The 20193-nt window shown below is 43.9% G+C and overlaps 1 protein-coding gene across 1 annotated transcript in view; it reads left to right on the top strand.

Moving 5' to 3' along the window:
* Positions 1-11177: 11177 nt before the first annotated feature.
* The window catches only part of LOC138267253 (extracellular calcium-sensing receptor-like), a 32956-nt gene continuing 23940 nt past the window's right edge, over positions 11178-20193 (top strand). The window contains exons 1-2 of the mRNA XM_069216110.1: positions 11178-11435; positions 16432-17238. Of these exons, the coding sequence (XP_069072211.1) occupies positions 11178-11435; positions 16432-17238 (1065 nt within the window). The remainder of the gene's footprint in view (positions 11436-16431; positions 17239-20193) is intronic.

Raw genomic sequence — 20193 nt, 5'->3', positions numbered from 1 at the left:
ACAGGGCAGAGAATATGGTGACCCAGTATGCCGAGATAGCTGGACAAGACCAGGACAGGTGTAGGAAATGGGCATGGTCAGCTCTACACTTTAGACATTGGTGGGACCGTGTAGGATCTAGTCTAGCAAGAGCAAGAGGGGTAGTGCATTTGTGGTGTATAAATGTAAAATGTAATAGTGTGTGGCGATAGTTGTTGGATACTAATTTGACCTCTGTGCAGCAGTAATACCAAATTTTATCTGGTAAGGAGCATCCCAGATCCCTCTCCCAGGCAACCCTTGACTTTTCCAGACCGCTGGTCTAATTTGCAGGGACGACCAATACAGTCAGGAAATGAAATGCTCATTGTCAGAAGCCATAATGGTAAGGTACAGTGGGGATAATTATCTAGCTTCTATAGGATATGTGGGCGAAACAGTGCCTAACGTATGGTATAGACTGTGTAGGATAAATCTGTCAAGTGCAGAGGCTTGAAGTCCATCGGACACATCCGTGGCTGAGTGGAGCTTCGAATCTGCAAACTGGTCGCCGACTGTATATAAGTGGAGGGAAGAAAGAGTGCTCTGTAGTCAAGCGCTCAGATGTGAGTGGGAGCAAAGGGTTGTTAGCAAGAGGGATATGTGGTGAATAAAGGGAATCAAAGCTTAGATAGTGGAGTAATTTTGCCCATGCCCAGCAGATTGTTGGGAGAGTCTGTATTTCCACTGGATTTCTAGATAAGGCTTCAGGCAGCAGGCCAAAGAGAGAAGTAGAGGAGGTCTGTGTTCAAGTTGGTCTGAGGTGTTGGACCCTGCTACCAGGATGGTACTAGTGGTAGGCAAATTGTGCTTGGGCAATTAAGTCTTAAAGATATAAGTCCAGTCCACCAAAGCCCCCGCTTTCAAATGGGAGCTTCTGAGTGGGCCAGCGCACAGGGGTGCCTACCCGCCCAAACCAATCGCATAAGGAGACCGCACAGTGAATCATAGAAATGTCTGGTTAAGGCTATGGAAATATTTCAGAATCAATAAAGAAAACGCAGAAGATCCACCATCTTTATAATGGCAACTCTCGGAGCACGGGACAGAGGCAGGGTTAACCAGCACTCAACCTGCGCGGCGAGCCCATCGACCACCGGGCCATGGTTACGTCGAGCAACTTCAGCGCTGCACCTGTTAAGGTGTATACCAAGGTATTTGGTGGAGCAAAGGTACTCTCAAACATTTTCCCAGGGGCCAAAAAGTTTGGTCTGTCATGTGCCCGAGGACCACATCAATGCCAGCGGAATGGTGGTCGGGCAAGAGGATTGGGAGGACTGGCGGTTAAGTATTGGTAGGCGAAGCAAATGATGTACGTCTAGTGGCTGAATTGAGCAATATGAAACTACAAAACCTGGGATTAATCTTGGCTTCTCCACTTTTGCAAATTGTGTGATTCTAGGCAATTGCTTAATATTAGGTTCAGGGTCCGCATTGTACAAATCTGCTCCTGTGTTTGATTTAATAAACTATAATGCTGTTCATCTATAATAGCAACCCAGATCACTCAAAAAGTGCACATAACATCTGACTCGCTTGTTGAAATCACTATTGGCGTATTTGTCAGGGTAGAGGTGAACATTTATGTTTCTAAATTCTTGTTTGAAAACTATCACATTAAATGAATACTTCTCATTGTACTGATACAATAAATTATACTTAGGTGAAATGGACTGCATGTTAACTTAATACACTTTTTGAATATTAAAGTGACTGTTATATTTTTACACTTTTGCTGCAAGATGTCTTTAAAAATGAACTTGCTTCTAAAGTGAAGCTCAGGACTCCCTGGTTACTTCCTTTCCTTAACACCAGTTGACCTTGAACTAAGCAATTGTCTCTCTATTTACGATTGAGTGAACAGCAACCCTGTTCTCCTGTAGACCAGGGGGCCGCATGTAAAGGTCAAGGGTGCCGCATGCAGCCCCGGGCCGTACTTTGAGTATCCATGTGGTAAAGTGGCATCCGTGAGGGGGAATGTCTTGGACTTAATCCAGTTGATGGATAATCCAGTGAAAGCGCCAAAGCGGATAACCTCCTCACTCAGTGGGGTGAGATTAATTGCCGGGACCCTAACAAAAAGCACAATGTCATCTGCATATAGGGAAGCAAGAAGGGTGCCATGGGGGAACCAAAGTCCCCTATGCAGGTGTCTTTTCTGAGAATGGCACACCAAGGGGTCTATGCAGATGATAAATATGAGCGGAGAAAGCTGACATCCTTGGAGGGTGCCACAAGATAACAGAAATCGGTCGGATAATGCCTTATTTACCCGGATCTGAGCAGATGGGGACTTATAAAGCAGAGCAATGAGGTCTCAGGAGCTGCACAGTATACCCAGTTTGTATAGGACAGCATAATAAAAAGGCCACTGAAGTGAATCAAATGCCTTTTCTGCATCAAGCACAACAGCGGCTGCGGGGAGTCCAGGAGAAATTTGATTAAGGACTGCAAAAACCATATGACCACAGACTTTCTTCAGTCTTAAAGCCCAAGTGCCTGAATTGGGCAGCAGCGGTGAGGTATAACATCCCAAAAGCAAAGGAAATGTGTCACATCTACCACAGGAGTCACTACCATAATGGTGGTGTTGATCCATCCAGCTGAGGATCCCCTGGAGAAAATTACAAGAACAGATGAAACTATGCCAAATTGCTTTTGAGAAGAATATACATTAGTACCTTTCTCTAAACTAAACTTTAAAATCTAAACTTCATAGCAACTGAGATACACATGGCTTTCTTTCCACTTCTGATTGAGCCAATACATTTATGTCAAGTTGTTTTGTGCGAAAAGAGGCTCTGTAAGGCTCCAGCTTAGCCTCTTTCTAAGTGTGTTACTGCCACAAAGGGTGCTCATCTCCCTTCGGGTCATTAATGACATTGTTTCCTGTCCTGGACCACAGTGTGATAACCTAATGTATTTTGGATGGTGTTGTCTTGTTTTGCTACCCTTAAATTAATTAGATTAACTCACTTGAAAAAAATATTTTTAGGTGAAAATTTCAGAACCTGGGGACAGTGTACATGGTGTCCATAGTGACCTGGAATGAGGTGGTCCCTCTACTGCCATGTGGTGAAGAACATTATACATGTTTATGTAAGTACTATCTAAGTATATTGAGTATATTGACAAGAGCACAAATACCACCAGAGTAAAGTCTCTTTCGAGTCAGGGATAACAAATTTGATCTATTTGTGTGTAACATTCGGAGCATAGCTGCAGCTCTTGGCAGTAGCACATACAGACTATCATCTTTCTGATACAGTCAGTCATATTACATAGTGGTACTAATTCGAATCTAAAAGAACTACAAATATTGTTAATCAACTGTAGGAAAATGCCACTGTTGTCATGGTTACCCCCCACTTTTTGCCTAGTGTTGATGCCAACTTTGATTGAAAGTGTGCTGGGACCCTGCTAACCAGGCTGCAGCACCAGTGCTTTTTCCCTAAAACTGTACCTTTGTTCCCACAGTTGGCACAGCCCTGGCACACAGTTAAGTCCCTTGTAAAAGGTACCCCTGGTACCAGGGGTCCTGTGGCCAGGGAAAGTCTCTAAGGGCTGCAGCATATATTATGCCACCCCGGGGACCCCTCAATCAGCACATGCACACTACCTCACAGCTTGTGGGTGCTGGTGGGGAGAAAAAGGCTAAGTCGACATGGCACTCCTCTCAGGGTGCCATGCCCACAAACAACTGCTGTGGCATAGGTATGTCTCCCCTATAAAAGGCCTTACAGCCCTAAGGCAGGGTGCACTATACCACAGGTGAGGGCATAGCTGCATGAGCACTATGCCCCATACCGTGTCTAAGTTCATTCTTAGACATTGTAAGTGCAGTGTGGCCATATAAGGTATATGGTCTGGGAGTTTGTCAAAACAAACAACACAGTTCCATAATGGCTACACTGAATACTGGGAAGTTTGATATCAAACTTCTCAGCACAATAAACCCACACCGATGCCAGTGTGAGGTTTATTGAAACATGCACACAAAGGGCATCTTAGAGATAGTGTAGGACTGACCGGTCTGTGCTAGCCTGCCACTTCCAGATGAGTTTCTGACCACATGGGGTGAGTGTCTGTGTGCACTCTGTGGTCAAAAACATAGCCTGTCCTGGGTGAAGGTGCTTCACACCTCCCCCTGCAGGAACTGTAACACCTGGCGGTGAGCCTCAAAGGCTCAGCCCTCATGTTACAATGCCCCAGGGCACTCCAACTATTGGAGATACCCCCAGACAAGTCCCCGCTTTTGGTGGCAAGCCCAGAGGGATAATGAGGAAAAACAAGGAGTCACCCCTCCAGCCAAGACCACCCCTAAGGTGTCCAGAGCTGAAGTGCCCACCTCCTTGAGAAATACTCCATCTTGCTTTGGAGGATTAGGACCAATAGGGATAGGGATGCGCCCCCCTCCCCAAAGGGAGTGGGCACAATGAGGGTGTAGCCACCCTCAGGAACAGTAGCCATTGGTTACTGTTCTCTGACCCTAACACACCCCTAAATCTAGTATTTAGGGGCGACCCTGAACCCAGCTCTTGGGATTCCTGACGACCTCAAGAAAAGAAGAAGGACTGCTGAGCTGACTACCCCACAGAGAAGAAAAGGGGACAGCAACTGACTTGTCCCCAGCCCTACCGGCCCGTCTTCTGCTTCAAAAAGCTGCAAAAGAAGAAGCAAAGAGTTCTACAGGACCACAGACCCCTGAAAAGCCTCCAGGGGACTACCTGCATCACGAGAACCAAGAAATTCCCATGTACAGCGGACCTGTCCAACATGAAGAAAAAGCAACCATCTTTAAAGGAACTTACTCCAGAAGCGTGAGTCCAAAGCTACGCTGCACCCAACGCCCTGGCCGTGTTCAAAGGAACCAACTAGCCAGAGAGGACCGCCAGGCGATTCCGATGAAGTGTCCACCCTGGGCTGACCTCTCCCAACCCCCACGACGACGCCTACAGTGGGAATCCTGAGGACCCCCCTGACCATGTCTGCCAGGGATGAAGATATCTGTCACCCAGGGAAGCACTGCACCCACAGCCCCCAGGCCCAAGAGAAATGATCACTGGTGCAGCAACGACCAGCAGGCAGCCCTCATCCCTGCCCAGTCAGTGGCTGGCCCGAGGAGCCCACTTGTGCCCTGCCTGCAGCACCTAAGTGACCCCCGGGGTCCCTCCATAGAGTTCCATTGGGAACAAGGCGCCCTGTTTGCACACTGCACCTGGCTGCCCCTGTGCCACTAAGGGTGTGGTTTTTGTGCCTACTTGGGGCCACGCTAGTGTTCTGCTAAACCCCCCTGGTCTGCCCTCCGACACAGCGGTACTTACCTGCAAGCAGACCGGAACCGGTGTACCCCCTGTCTCCTTAGGTGCCCACTTTATTTTGGCTCCTGTTTAACCTCAGCACCTAACCGCCCTTGTGTTGCTGGTGTTGGGTGTTTGGGGTTATCTTGAACCCGCATCGGTGGGCTACCTATGCCCCAGAGACTGAACCTGTAAGTCGATTGCTTACCTCCAAAACTGTACTATACTTTCGTCCCCCAGGAACTGTTGAAAATTGCACAGTGTCCATTTTTAAAATAGCTTTTTGCCAGGAAAACTGTATGTATTGTCGATTTGATTCAAAGTACTGAACGTACCTATGCAAAGTACCTTTCATTTAATGTACTTGTCTGCAAACTGAATCGTGTGTTTCTAGAAATAAACTAACAAAACATATTTTTCAATACAAAAACCTATTGATCTGGAGTTAAGTCATTGAGTGTGTGTTTTCACTTATTGCTTGTGTGTGTACCACAAATGCTTAACACTACCCTCTGATAAGCCTAACTGCTCGACCACACTACCAAAAAATAGAGCATTGATATTATCTATTATTGCCTCTGTCAAGCCTCTGGGGAACCGCTGGACTCTGTGCACACTGTATCTCATTTTGATACAGTATATACAGAGCCAGCTGCCTACATCCGCTGATTCTCAAACCAATGTATTTAAAGTACACAAAGTTATAAAATCATTTACAATTAAACTATTTTAATATATGACCAAGACTCTGAAGAGTACCTACTGGCAATCATGTAATACTGTCACAATCAGTCCTTTCTGATTTATTAGACGACTGCCCACAAAAAAGGGATAAATCCTTCCCAGCACAGAGTTTGGAGTAGTATTTGCTCTGCACAATTCCCAGCAGCAAAAAAAACCTGGTTACCATTTGATTCCTGTGTAATTAACTAACATATTTGTAATTGGGTGTAATAGACAAAATATCTGGTAATCCGATTACCATATTGTTGGACTTGGTCCTTTCTGCAGGGTCATCCCCAAAATGTTTGCCATCACCCTTCTGTTTTCTGAACCTATTTCTGTTGGCTTTTAGGTCTCCGCACACTTTACCACTGCTAATCAGTGCTAAAGTGCTTTAGCTCTCTCCCTTACACATGGTCGAATCGGCTTAGCCCAAGTGGCACATTTAATTTACTTGTAAGTCCCCACTAAAATGGTACTACATGTAACCAGAGCCAGTAAAGTAAATGCTACTAGTGGATCTGCAGCACAGATTGTCCCACCCACTTAAGTAGCCCCTTTTAAACATGTCTCAGGCCTGCCATTGCAAACTTTGTGTGCAGCTTTAAACTGCCATTTCAGCCCTGAAATTAAACCTTTTGCCAGGCCTAAACCTTCCTTTTTTATACATATATGTAACACCTAGGGTAGGCCTCAAATCCACCATAGTGCAGAATGTAGTGTATTCAAAAAGGTGGACATGTACTTTTAAGTTCTACATATCCAGGTACTGAAAAACTCTTTAATTTGTTCTTCACTGCTGCAAGGCCTCCCTCTTCGATAGGATAACACTGGGTTATGCTATTACATTTAATAAGTGATAACTTTAAATTGGGAGCAGGTACAGGTGCTGAGTTAAGTCTCTAAAGAATTGTTATTTAAAACACTCTTCAATAGTAAAGTTTGATATTAATTCACAATTCTGAAAATGTCATTTTTAGATAATTGCCATTTTCTTGTCCTAACCATTTGGGGCCTGCAGACTGTATCCTGTGTCACATGACTAGGTGTAGCTGGCAGTTAATCTTTGTGTATTACTCCCAGATAGTACAACAAAGGGGGTAATAGGCGTTGGCAGAAAGGGCCATCTCTGACTAAATAGGGACGGAGCTGTCACCTGCCACACTCGCACATCACAAAGGCTCTTCCTGGGCACACTCACAAAGGGTTTCACACAGTCTTTCATTTCCCCAGACAAGCCGCGGTCAGGACAGGGATGAAGGAAATTCCACACACCTTTGGAGGTGGGAACATTTAGAAACTTCTCTTCTGCTTGAAGGCTCCCACCAAGCGTAATTTGTGGACCCTCAGACCCAACTGTTCAGTACACTTTTGGACTTGTGGAAGACTCTGAGAAGGACTGCTGTGCTGCTCTGCAGCGAGAAAGGGTGCTCTGCTGCACTGCTACTCTGCTGCCCTGCGTGAAGGACTTGATCTGAATCTTAAACCCAAGACCACCAGAGTGACACCAAGGGCTAGTTTGCTGTACTCCTGATAAGAACCTCAGAGAAAAAAGCCTCAAACCACCATGAACCCTGCACATGGACTCATCCTGCTATGAGTCCTAATCCCCCACATGTTGCCCCCTCCATTTCTGGAAATTTGTAAGTGGGGATAAAGGTGCTCTGCCAGGCCAGCTGTAGTCCCCGTCGAAACTGAAGCAAAGGGACGCAAAGGCTCACAGCTGCCAGCCTCATTGAAACATTGTCCCCAGGCACTACCAGGCAGGACTCTCATGCCACTGCTTGAAAGCAGGAGAGTACTCGAGGATTTAGAGACCTGACTGGATGTTGGATCATAGCGCTGCAGGAAGGATGGAGCAGGATGGATATCTCAACCAAGGACTAATTAGTTCCGGCTCAGACAAGCCTGTTTCAGTCTGTCTGGTGAATGCTATTTTGGTAAGAGTGAGAAGAACTCCATTTTACACAGACTCTGCAACTCTGATTATTGCAGACAGGGGCCTGTCCATACACTGTGCTGATTTCAGATCACACCTGTGCCATTCTGTGAGCCTGTCACAACATCCTACTCTGTAGACAGATGAACAGTCATCCTGGACATATTAAATCCAAGCAGTCATTCACCTGGGACATGTTTCTGACTGACAATAAATATTGGTAGGTGTTCCACCCCACACACCGTCTCTGAAGATATGCACCTGAGTGCAGGCTGCTTTTCCAAAGCTGTCTAGGTTCAGGTACAAAAACAGCTATCAATGAACATTGAGGTGCATTAGTGGAGCTATTTGAAGACCCCACACCTAAAACTGCATGTACTGCCACACATCTGTATTGAGGTTTGTAGAAAATCTTCATCTTTTGCGTGGTGTACCCTTAGATGTTTACGCTTTCTGTTTTGCTTGCTGTTAAACTCTGTGTAAATTACCCTTCCTAACCAAAAGTAAAGTGCCTGTGTTATCCTTTAAACATGGTCCAAGTGAAACATTTAACTTACATATACATCTCTAGTGTGTGGTACAAAGTGTACCGAGGGTCTGGAATGTAAATGCCACTAGTGGACTGGTAGGATTTATTGTGCCATCTACTAAAGTGGCAGTGCAAATCTGGCTTTTGGCCTACCTTTGCAGCTCTTCTAAAGATGTTTTTAAACTGCGATTCAACCAGTTAAAATAAACTCTTCTGACAGGTCTGAACCTTCCTTTAGATTTTAATGTTGCCTCTAAGTAGGCCTTGAAGCTCAAAAGGCGGTGTGCATGGGATTTTAAACCGGAACATGTAGAAATGTATTGTTAAACATGTCCTTAAATTAACTACCACTTAAAAGCTATTTTCGCTGTGTGAAGGATGGTTGTTTCATAAAGAAATACTGAGATGCTGTGTCAAGATTTAATAGCAGGCAACAACTGAAAACATAATCCTTGGACTCTTTGTAATATTTGTTAAAAGCCCAATTCAAAAGTCTGATTGTTCACAAATATTAAGGGAAAGTGCTTTCAGAAAGTGACATTTTCCCTGTCAAAAGCCTCTGGAGGCTAGCATGCATTAGCATTTAGCTGAGGCCCTCTGAGTGCTCAACCTTGAATGAAGTGAGAAAAGCTGCTCCCAGAGTAAAGACAAAAGCTTAGGTATAGGGAGGTGTTTCTGTTAATCTTGCAGGTTGACCAGTTAGGCAGTGCACAGGAGCTTAGTTGACTCCAAAAGTACCTCCCCGTTACAGGCAAATGTAAAATGACACCTGCACAGGTGCCTTCGTTGTTCCCCCATTCAGCTAGGCTCCAATCACAGTGTAAAGGGAGCTGCCCCCAGGACTGGGTTGAAGTAACCTCACAGTAGGGGTTGCTCATGTGCCAAGCCAAACCTTTGGATGGGCACACAAGCTCTGCACAAGAGGAGAAGGGTTTCACCATCGTAGATTTAGGCAGAGAGGGGCACTCTGGGATTGTTTGAGGTAGGGCATGCTGGAAATACTGCAACAGTGGGTAGGGTAGCCCCTAAAAACCTTTATCCTATTGGTTAGGGAGGAGTCACCCCCACCCACAGGCTGAGGCCAGTCATAAATGTAGCATCCCCAGTACCCTCCTCTTAAAGGATAAAGAAGTAGACACCAAAGGTCATAAGGCTGACTTCATGTTCGAGCTACAAGGACATTACAACCTACAAGAAGATTTTACTGCAATTGCACAACTGACTTCTGCCAACTGGTGATGTGTCAAAGTGTATTCTTCCTAACATCCTGAAAAATCTGAGAGTTAGAAGCGTTTTGGCTCCAAAGGCCTAAGCAGACCTGGACAAATTTGCCAAGCCAATTTGATCAAGCTGTATTGCAGCTAGGCTGAAGATTAATTTCTCTCCTGTTTTTCTGCATAATCAAATCCGATTCAGGTGGACCTCGCAAAGAAGGTATCTGGCCTAGTGAACCACTCTTCCCTATAGGCTCAACATTGCCCCACTGATGGAGTCCGAGATCCAAAAAAGTTACTAAGCACAAATGAAGAACTCTTGACTGGGCGAAGCCGTCAAACAAATCTGGCTGGTGAGGGACTTTCCATGTGCATGAAATCAGAATTTCTTCCACTCTGAGCTTTCCTACTAAAAACCAACAGCTTCACCAGGACTTTGTCCGATGACTAGCCAACCTCATGGAGACCTCCTTGCTCAAAGCCTGCTACCTTGCCCAAATCAAGATTTTAGGTCTAAAGGTAAAACCTGATCCCTTTATCAGACCCACGATCCAATACAGTCTACCTCAAATCATACCTAGGGCCAGTCCTACCACAACCAGTTTACCACAGTTGGGGCTTAACACTTTTTGGCACTATCTTTATATTTAAACTTTAAAAATTAATATCTACAATTCCCCTTATCAGATTTCAGTCAGTTGGGTGTCATTTCATTGATAACATGTACTCAATTTGCCTAAATTGGCTTGAGATTCTCATTATATCGTATTTTGGCTTTATTACTGTTTTAGTACTGCATAAGTACTTTAGACATTGCCTCTATGTTAATCCTGTCTTCTTTGTGCCACAGCTACCAGAGCACTGAGCTCAGGTTAATTTAATGACTTTAGTAGTTCATCCTGACAAAAAATGTCGTTATTGTTTAAGGTTGTCCATCACTCGTTTAACCCCTGTTTCGTACAAGGTTCATTGGCAGAATTGTGTGGGGATTCCATTAATTAAATAGCAGAAGGGTGCTGTAGGTAAGACTTGAAGTTTGTTTACAGGCTGGTGTGTGAGTCTCAGGTCCCAAAATAGGAAGTGCTGTAAGTCAGAATTGACGTGGATTGAGAGAGTTTGGGTGGCTCCAAGAACTGGAGTGGTGAGGGTGCTCCAGGTCAGGATCATGCCAAGTCAATGGAGCTCTTAAGGAGACTGTAGTATCATGACATATTATAGCACTGGGTTCGTGGACATTTAAAGAGCAATATGGTGCATTCATACTGACACAATAACAAAGCTTGCATAGTGCCTAATCACATATGGTGAACTATAAGTCCCATAAACACTAAAGTGACTGAAGCCAGATTTGTATACATGTTCTGTACTGAAAGGAAGCCATGAGCTGTAATTGGTGCCTCCTCTCTATATCTTACAGGTTTTCCCTTCAGTACTATCTGTGGCAGGTCCAGAGCATGGTGTTTGCAATAGAAGAGATCAACAAAAATCCCACTCTCCTACCCAACATCTCTCTGGGTTTTCAGATTTATGATTCCTGTCGAATGCTGCAGCGAGCACTTCAGGGGGTCTTCTGGATACTCAGCGGCCAACAGGAGCCCATTGCCAATTACCGACTTCAGAGCAGTCGTCCGCCTTCGGCCTTTGTTGGGGAATCTGGATCAACGCGCTCAATCGTGATGGCCCGCATCCTGGGTCTGTACAAATACCCTCAGGTATTACTTTGTAAGAAGCCTCGCTCTATCACTCAGGATACTCAATCCAACATTAATTGTGACACTTTGAATAGTTTTGAAGTTTCATTCCAAGCTAATTCTAAAATTAATTGTACTCTTTGTATTAGATAGAACATAAACGGACCTGGCCCTTTGTGCACAGACAACCCCAAACTTTTTGCCTCCTTCTTCCTATTTTTTCTGGCCAGTTTTTGTTGGCTTTAGGACTCTGGGCCCTTTACCACTGCTAACCAGTGCTAAAGTGCTTATGCTTTCTATCTAAATTCTATTGGTGATTGGTTTAATCATGATTGGCATATTTGATTTACTGGTAAGTCCCTAGTAAAGCACACCAGAGGTGCCCAGGGCCTGTAAATCATATGCTACTAGTGGGCCTGCAGCACCGATTGTGCACCCCACATGATTAGCCCTATAACCATGTCTCAGACCTGCCCTTGCAAACCTTCCCTTTTTGTACATGTAATGCACCCCTAAGGTAGGCCCTAGGCAGCCCGTGGGCAGGGTACAGTGAATGTTAATGTTAGGACATGTGCTGATATGTTTTACCTGTTCTGACAGTGAAATACTGCAAAATTCGGTTTTCACTGTTGCAAGGCCTATCTCTCTCATAGGTTAGCGTGGGGACTGCCTTTAAATATCTTTTAATTGTAGTGTCTCATTGGGAGCAGACAGAGATGTGGAGTTTGAGGTCTCTGAACTCACAATTTAAAAATACATCTTTTAGAAAGTGGACATTTTCTTGGTTAACTATTCTGTGCCTCTGCCTGCTTGTGGAATCCACGTTTGGGTCAGACTGATAGTTGGGCTGTTTGTGAATTCCCTCTAGACAGTGACACAAAGGGAGCTGGGGTGTAGCCTGCATATCCGGATGAGTCTCCTGGGATAGAGCGGGGGAGGGAGAAGCTGACACTTACACCTGAAAGGGTTGTATCTGTCCTCACACAATTCAGTTTCCAACACCCTGGTGTGTGCCTGGGGCCAGGCCTGGGCAAGTCAGGATCTTGTGAACAAGAGAGACTTTCCTTTGAATTTAGCCTACTTCAAAGGCAGAAAGGAGTATAAGTAGTGGACCCAAAACCCCATACTTTTAGATTACTACTGGACTCAAGAGGAACCTCTCCAAGGAGAAGAGCTGAAGAGCTGGAGAAGTACTGCCCCTTTGCCTGTGACTGTGCTTTGCTGGGTTGGCCTGCAGTTGCTGGTTCTGCCTGAGAGAGGTAAAAGACTGGACTTTATGGTATAATCCTGCTTGTAAAGTACTGCAGGGGCCTGGACTGAACTTGCCTCCTCTTTTGAAGTCTCAGGGACATCAAAGACTTTCTCTGCCAGCATTTTGACTCTCTGCTGAGACTCCTGCCCTGCCAAGTGGTGCCCACTCCAGTCCCTGGGCTCTTGAAAGATGAAGCTGGTGGAACCGAGGCAGACATCCACGAACAGGAGCCGTGCAGGGACAAATTTGATGCACCACCTGCAACACGGCTGCAAAAATGATGCACCACCTGCATTGTGGCTGAGAAATCAATGCACCACCTGCATCAGGGCTGGAGAAACTACACAATACCCGCTTGCAGTTGCTTAAATGGACGCAAGCTCCATGCAGCGTGGTTCCTCATCACCGTGCAGCCGGATTTTGCACGCATTGTTGCTTTGCATTAAAATCGATGTGAACCTGCCGGACCCAAGGTATCTGTCCTGATATCGACACCTTACTGTCTTGTGGGAGAGAAAAATGATGCATCGCCTACCTGACCCAGGAAGAAACAACGCACAGCCTCAGTTGCAAGTAAGGAATTGACGCATCACTGACTTTTCTGACTCATGCTTGCCCATGCAGCTTTATTTTTGACGCAAACCAGGTACTTTGTGTAACATCAACACATCTATTGTTTTCTATGGAGTAAGACTCTTTTTAATTAAAAAATTCATAACTTTACAAGTATATGTTGGATTTGCGTTGTTTTGGTCTTGTTTGATTTAGATAAATATTGGCAATTCTTCTAGACTTGTGTTGTGTCCATTTTGTGGTGTTTTCACTGTATTACTGTGTGTGTTGGTACACATACTTTACACATTGCCTCTGGGATGAGCCTGACTGCTTGTGCCAAGCTACCAAGGGGGTGAGCAGGGGTTGTCTTAGGAATGTAACTCCCTTACCCTGACTAGAGTGAGGGTTCCTGCTGGGACAGAGTGCTAACTGACGGCCCACCAGAGACCCCATTTCTAACAGTTGTTGTCTTTTATAATGTGAAATTGGTTAGTAGCCTCCACAGAAAGGTCTCCAACCACTTCTTCTCTGACTTTTGACATCTGCAGGCAATAGCTCACTCTAGATCAGTCTTGACCCTGCTCCAATAGGAACAGCCCCACCCAAACTGCCAAGTCAGGTCCTCCCTGAACCAGAATACAAGCAACCCAAGAGTGTTTTCACCTTATTTAGGGCTCTTCAGTTGGGTGTAGCTTGGTTCCAGTAGCACAGTGAGCAAGTGACCCACATCTAGGCATAACCTTGGCCATGTAGGGTAATACGTCAAAAACACAAAAGGTGATGGGAGGAGGCTTTCAGTAAGTCATATGTATAATGAAAAACAAGGACAACCCAATATGCCCATATGGACTAGGATCTCTTATAATATAAGCACAGTTGTCATGTGGGACTTATTTACAGCCAGACACCTCATACTAACTCAAAATAATCCATAAGTTAATATCTTGACTATTTTGCCATACATCAATTGTTTCAGTGTTAATTGAGACATAAAGAAATACCAATCTAAATTACTGATTTTCTACCAATAGTATATATTACTATATATATATATATATATATATATATATATATATATATATATATATACATACATATAGTCATTTCACTTGCACTTATACATGACAGGCTGAGCCAAGTGCAGACAAAGCAGTGTTCCAATATGAAGAATTGTTTTTTAAAAAAAAGCAATTTTTACATAAACATAAAGACACTGAACAATCTCCTGGTTGTATACATCATTATTTGATGTACATCTATCAGTAGTGTGCAACAAATCAAAGTCTCTCTTGTTTATGTATTTTAACAACAGTCAAAGGGGGGAGTGGCGGGGGCTAGGTTGACATTTCAACTGTAGTTTAATTATAGGGCCTCCTCAAGACTGAGAGCCTGATTTAAATCTTGGTGGAAGGGAATACTCTGTCACAATTGTGATGGATATCCCGTCCACGTGTTACTAGCCCATTAAATCCTATGTGGATCACAATACAGCGGACGGAATATTCATCACATTTGTGATGGAGTATTCAATCCACCGAGATCTAAATCAGGCCCTAAGTCCTCGGACCATTGAACCTCCTATTATCTTCTGGTTGAGCCTCTCAACAACTTCATAGCCACATTCTTAGTATTCAGTATTTTTCTCTATTTAAGCCACAAGTGCTTCATAGCCATGCGAGGCCGATGTCTTCATATGAAGAAACTGTGAACGGAAAAAACAATCCACTTCATGATCAGGACTTCAGCATATATTATGTAATACGTCATATGGCAGGACTGTTCCCATGAGGGGCAGGGTCAAGGCTGATTTGCATATGGCTGGGTCCTAACTGAGGTGGCATGGTGAGCAAAGGAACAATGGGTTTGAAAACTACCCGAGCAATTGCCAGTGGTAAGACAATTTACAAGCATTCCTTCCATCACCTTTTGTGTGCTTGATGTACTGCCAAAGTGGAAAGGGTATGCCCAAGTGTGGGACCTGCAATCATTGAGCCAATGGAACCAAGGTATGCCTATCTGAGCCCATTTCAGGGCAAAACCGTTCCGAGGTTGCTTGTCTTCTGTTTCGGTGAGGACTTGGCCTGGAAGTTCCCACTGAACTGCTCCCATGAGGAGGAGGGTCAAGGCTGAGTTACTTATGGCTGGGTCCAAACTAAGGTGGCATGGTGAGCAAAAGAACAATGGGTTGGGAGGCACCCCTTGTAACTGCCAGTCAGACAAAATGCAAGCATTCCTCCCATCACCTTTTGTGTCTAAATTACCACAGTGCTTCAAAAAGGAAGGTACATCAAATGGTCATTGAACTAAAGCCCCTACAGCTATTTCGTCTATAGAGTATGTTTTTAATTTATTTTACCACTGCCTTCCAACCATGTGTCTGACCTCAAACTACCTTGACCTTTTAAAATATTTTTTGTAATTCATTTAGTATTTGTTATTTAATTGATCTAACAATAGCTACATGAATAATCTTAATTTTAATTGATTAAAATGAAATGTAATAATTACCCCTAAACCTCGTACTAACTGTAGCTCTAACCCATCTGTAATTATAATTATATTAAATGGCTCTACCACTAATCATAATCTATTTTACATTAAATGGAGTGATACTAATGGAACTTAAATAAAATAAATATCCTAAAAATAACACTAACACTGACCAGAACCATAAAATAATTTGAACTACGTTAAAGAAATTAACACTAACTCTAAAGTAACTCATTAAAATTACTTTTATTTTAATTAATCATTTACAAACTAGTTGTATTAATAACACTAAACCTAAACTCAATTAATTTAAAAATAATGTCCATAAATAAAAACCATTTATTTTTAAATGAATACTAACAACTAATTAAATTCAATTTACTTAAAAAACAACTATCCGTTAACCTACTTTAATTTAATCACTAATTTTACAATAATGCTGTATTTTAATTAAATTGGTTACTCTATATTGAATATTATTATCATGTTTACCTGAATCGATGCTATGGCTCTCGCTGTAAATAAGACATTAATATAATTGGTTTTTTTTTACAGAGTTTATTAACATTTATGTAAACTACCAAGAAATAAAATCTGTCTTTATCAACTTCCGTTTTTTTGTGTAAACTGGGAAATTTACTGTCTTCTGCATATCTCCCTTTATTAAAATGTTCCAAATAAAACAATCACACTGTAATGTGTTTCCATTTTTTTTGTCAGATCAGCTTTTTTTCATCAAGTCCCCTTCTTAGTGACCGGAACCAGTTCCCTTCATTTTTCCGGACCATCCCCAGTGATGACTTCCAGTCCAGAGGTCTGGCAGAACTAGTGATCCACTTTGGCTGGACCTGGGTGGGCCTCCTGGCTGACGACACTGACTATGGCCAACAGGGCCTCCATATACTAAAGCAGGAACTGGCCAAGGCCAAAGCTTGCATAGCCTTTTCAGAGACATTTCTCACCAACCAAGCAGAAAGGAAATCTGTCCACATCGTCCAAGTGATTAAAAATTCAACAGCTAATGCCATTGTCATCTTCTGCAGCGATGCTCTGCTAGTCCCTCTAATGAATGAGATGGTGAAGCAGAACGTGACTGGGAAGCTGTGGGTGGCAAGCGAGGCCTGGTCAACCTCTCCTCTCCTCTCTTCAGTGAAGTACTCAGAAATCCTTTCGGGGACAATTGGGTTTGCAATTCACAGTGGAGAGATGCCCGGATATAAAGAACACCTCAATAGAATCTACTGGACAAAGTCATCACCTGATATTTTCATTAGAATGTTCTGGGAAGAAAAGTTTGGCTGCAAATGGGACACCAACGAAAGTGAAACTGCACCATGCACTAAATTTGAGAATCAAAGTGACTTATTGGTGAATGGTGAACCCATTGATTTCAGAATTGCGTATAATATTTATGCAGCAGTTTATGCTATTGCATTGGCGCTGCAGGATTTGTATTCCTGCAAGACAGGAGAAGGGCCTTTCTTGTATGATGCTTGTGCACACATAATGGATTTTCAACCTTGGCAGGTAAGATTGTTCCTTTAAAAGTCCTTAGTATGAAGTTTTATAAAGGGAATTTGGGCTGTGGTCACCCTTTGGCACCCATGTTTGTTTACCAGAAGGAAATATCTTGAATAGGCAAATGAACACACCATTAGAATGGGTTATTAGGATGCACAAAATTAAGAATAATCATGGACTGATTACCCTAATATCAAGAATGTGACTTCTCATTAGAGCATTAAGGATAGGCTCTAGCATGACCCGAAATTGTAGCCACAATGGCCGTAGAATGAGGGTTGGTGGAAGGGGGGGGGTAACAGTAAAATATGTTACTTCTTTTGGTAAATCCAAAGGCATCCTTTCAGCTTAGATGATGTCCACAAAGACATATAACTTTATGATCATGAGATGCAGAAATGAGAATGTGTTTAAAGGCAGCAGACAGACTGCTTAGGATTTCATAATGTTACAAAAGGACTCGGAAGTGAACATAATACTTTCAGGGACAGAGAAGTAAGACTTGTGTGGAAAGAAGGTACAATTGTAAGGAGTTAGTGGGGCATCAGCCATCTGAATAGGAGCATAGTGGGAGGGTGAGGATATAACAAGGGGACTCGGAGGTCACCTGCACACTTTACAGTTAAATCCTCAGTGATATATGGATGCACTCAACTGGTATTAAGTCACTTTTATTTTGAACCAAACACATAACACTAGAGAAGTTGAAAATTAGATAATTAATCTTAGTGGACAGGAAAAAAAGCTACAAAAAATAGAACATTGTAGTAATCCATATTATACCACAGAAAAATACTGATTTCACAAAATTGCAGGTTTCAAATATGAAAGTGAAAACTGTGACTGTGACTATCATGCATCAACAAAAAAGGAATGCATCTGGAAAGGTGCATCTGGGGCCTAGGGAACTGATTCACAAAGGTAAATTTACATATGTGATCTACTCCTACCCCATTGTGTAACTCTCCACATTTTCGGTATTAGACATATCAAAATGGGGATTTACACCTTGGTTTAGATTTAGGTGTTTCAACCTTCTCACACTCAGGTGGTGGAGGTGCCTATGACGAAATTTACTTATGTAATGTGCAGCTACATTGTTTTCCCCCAGGTTGAAGATTTGGCCACAGTGAAGGCCGAAGTCTATGCAATGGGACATATCCCCAAAATAAGTGGGGCGATTGATGGAACACATATTGCCTTTGTTCCCCCTCCATCAAAATTAACGGGTGTTCAGAAATCGTAAGCGTTTCCACTCTATGAATGTACAGATGGTGTGCTTGGCGGACCAGTACATCTCCCAAGTCCATGCTAAGTATCCTGGGTCGGTGCATGATGCCTTTATCCTGAGGAATAGCAGCATCCTAAATGTGATGGCCCAACTACAGAGGCACAGGGGGTGGCTAATAGGTGAGCCCTGGTCCCCACCCTGTATATGTGTATGGGTATGGTGTGGGCCATATAGGATAGTGTGTGGCTAAATGTTGTCCCTCAATATTTCAGGTGACTCTGGTTACCCAAACCTATCATGGCTGCTGACCCCTGTGAGGAATGCCAGGACAAGGGCAGAAGAACGTTATAATGAGGCCCATGGACGAACCAGAAGGGTAATAGAAAGGACCTTTGGACTCCTGAAGGACAGGTTCCTGTCTCCATCTAACAGGTGGATTCCTGTGCTACTCACCCAAGGTCTGCCAGATTATAGTGGCATGCCGCATGTTGCACAACTTTGCCCTGAGACGCCCTGTGCCTTTTCTGCAGGAAGAGGAGGCTGGGGATGCCCGTGTGGCAGCAGTGGACCCTGTGGACGGTGAGGATGAGAAGGCACAGGATGAGGATGAGGACAACAGAACATCACTCTTCAGACAGTACTTTCAATGACACACAGGTAAGACAGTGTTACTTCACACTTCAATTACATTTTTGGGAATTTCTTTGGCACTGGCATGCTGTTATTTCCCAATTCTATGCCCACTTACTGTACCCTTTGGCAATTCATTTTACAGATGTTGGTGACCTCACATATGCTCCTGGTGTGATCATTGCAGCCAGCTACAGGTCATACACCTATGCTTGTTTTCTATACAGTTGAATTGCAATGTCTGTACCTGTTGAAATGAATACACACTTTACAAATTTGACTTACTCCAAAATTCAGTTTTTTTCCAAGGGTGTTTATTAAAATGCTAAAATGTGGAGGGGCAAGTGCAATTGGATGGGGTGATGATGGAGGGAACTCCAGGTTATACTTCCAGTATATTTGTAGCACAGGTGCATTGTCCAAGGGGACATAGGAAGGGGAACAATGGCAGTTCAAGTTTGACAGGGTGACAGAGTGGGACACAAGAGTGACAATCAGGAGAGTCTCATTTCCTGGTGGGGGTCTTGGCAAGTGTCTCTGGCTTCTGTCTGGATCGTAGGGAACGTTTGCAGGGTGGTTCACTTTTTGCAGAGGGAGGGATGCTGGCCCCCTGTTGGTCCTGTGGCGGGCCTCCTAGCCACTAGCAGTAGCGGAGGTGGAAGGCTGTTCAGATAACTGGCTAGTGGCAGGGGCCCACTATTGTGAGTCTGCCTCCCTCATAATGTTGGCCATGTCTGCCAGCACCCCTGCAATGGAGACCAGGGTGTTGTTAGTGGCCTGCAAGTCCTCCCTGATCCCCTGGTACGGTCCCTCCTGCTGCCCCCTGTTCTCCTGCACATTGTCCAGGATCTGGCCCATCATGCCCTAGGAATGTTGATCCCAGCATCTCTGCAAGTGCCTCCTGGCGAGTCGGTTCGGATATTGCTGGCACCTCTTCTCCGCGGACATTGGCTGGGGTACCTGTGGAGATGTAAATGCTGTGTTATTGTTTCTGTGTCTGTCATATTGTGCATCCGTGGTTTTCCCTCTTTGGTTGTATTTGCCCTGTCAGGTTTCACTTGTGTATGTTGGTATGGTGGGTTAGATGATTCTCTCTAGTG

The sequence above is a fragment of the Pleurodeles waltl genome, chromosome 12 (assembly GCF_031143425.1).
Source record: "Pleurodeles waltl isolate 20211129_DDA chromosome 12, aPleWal1.hap1.20221129, whole genome shotgun sequence".
Classification (NCBI taxonomy): Eukaryota; Metazoa; Chordata; class Amphibia; order Caudata; family Salamandridae; genus Pleurodeles; species Pleurodeles waltl.
This window is presented reverse-complemented; position numbering and strand designations above follow the sequence as displayed.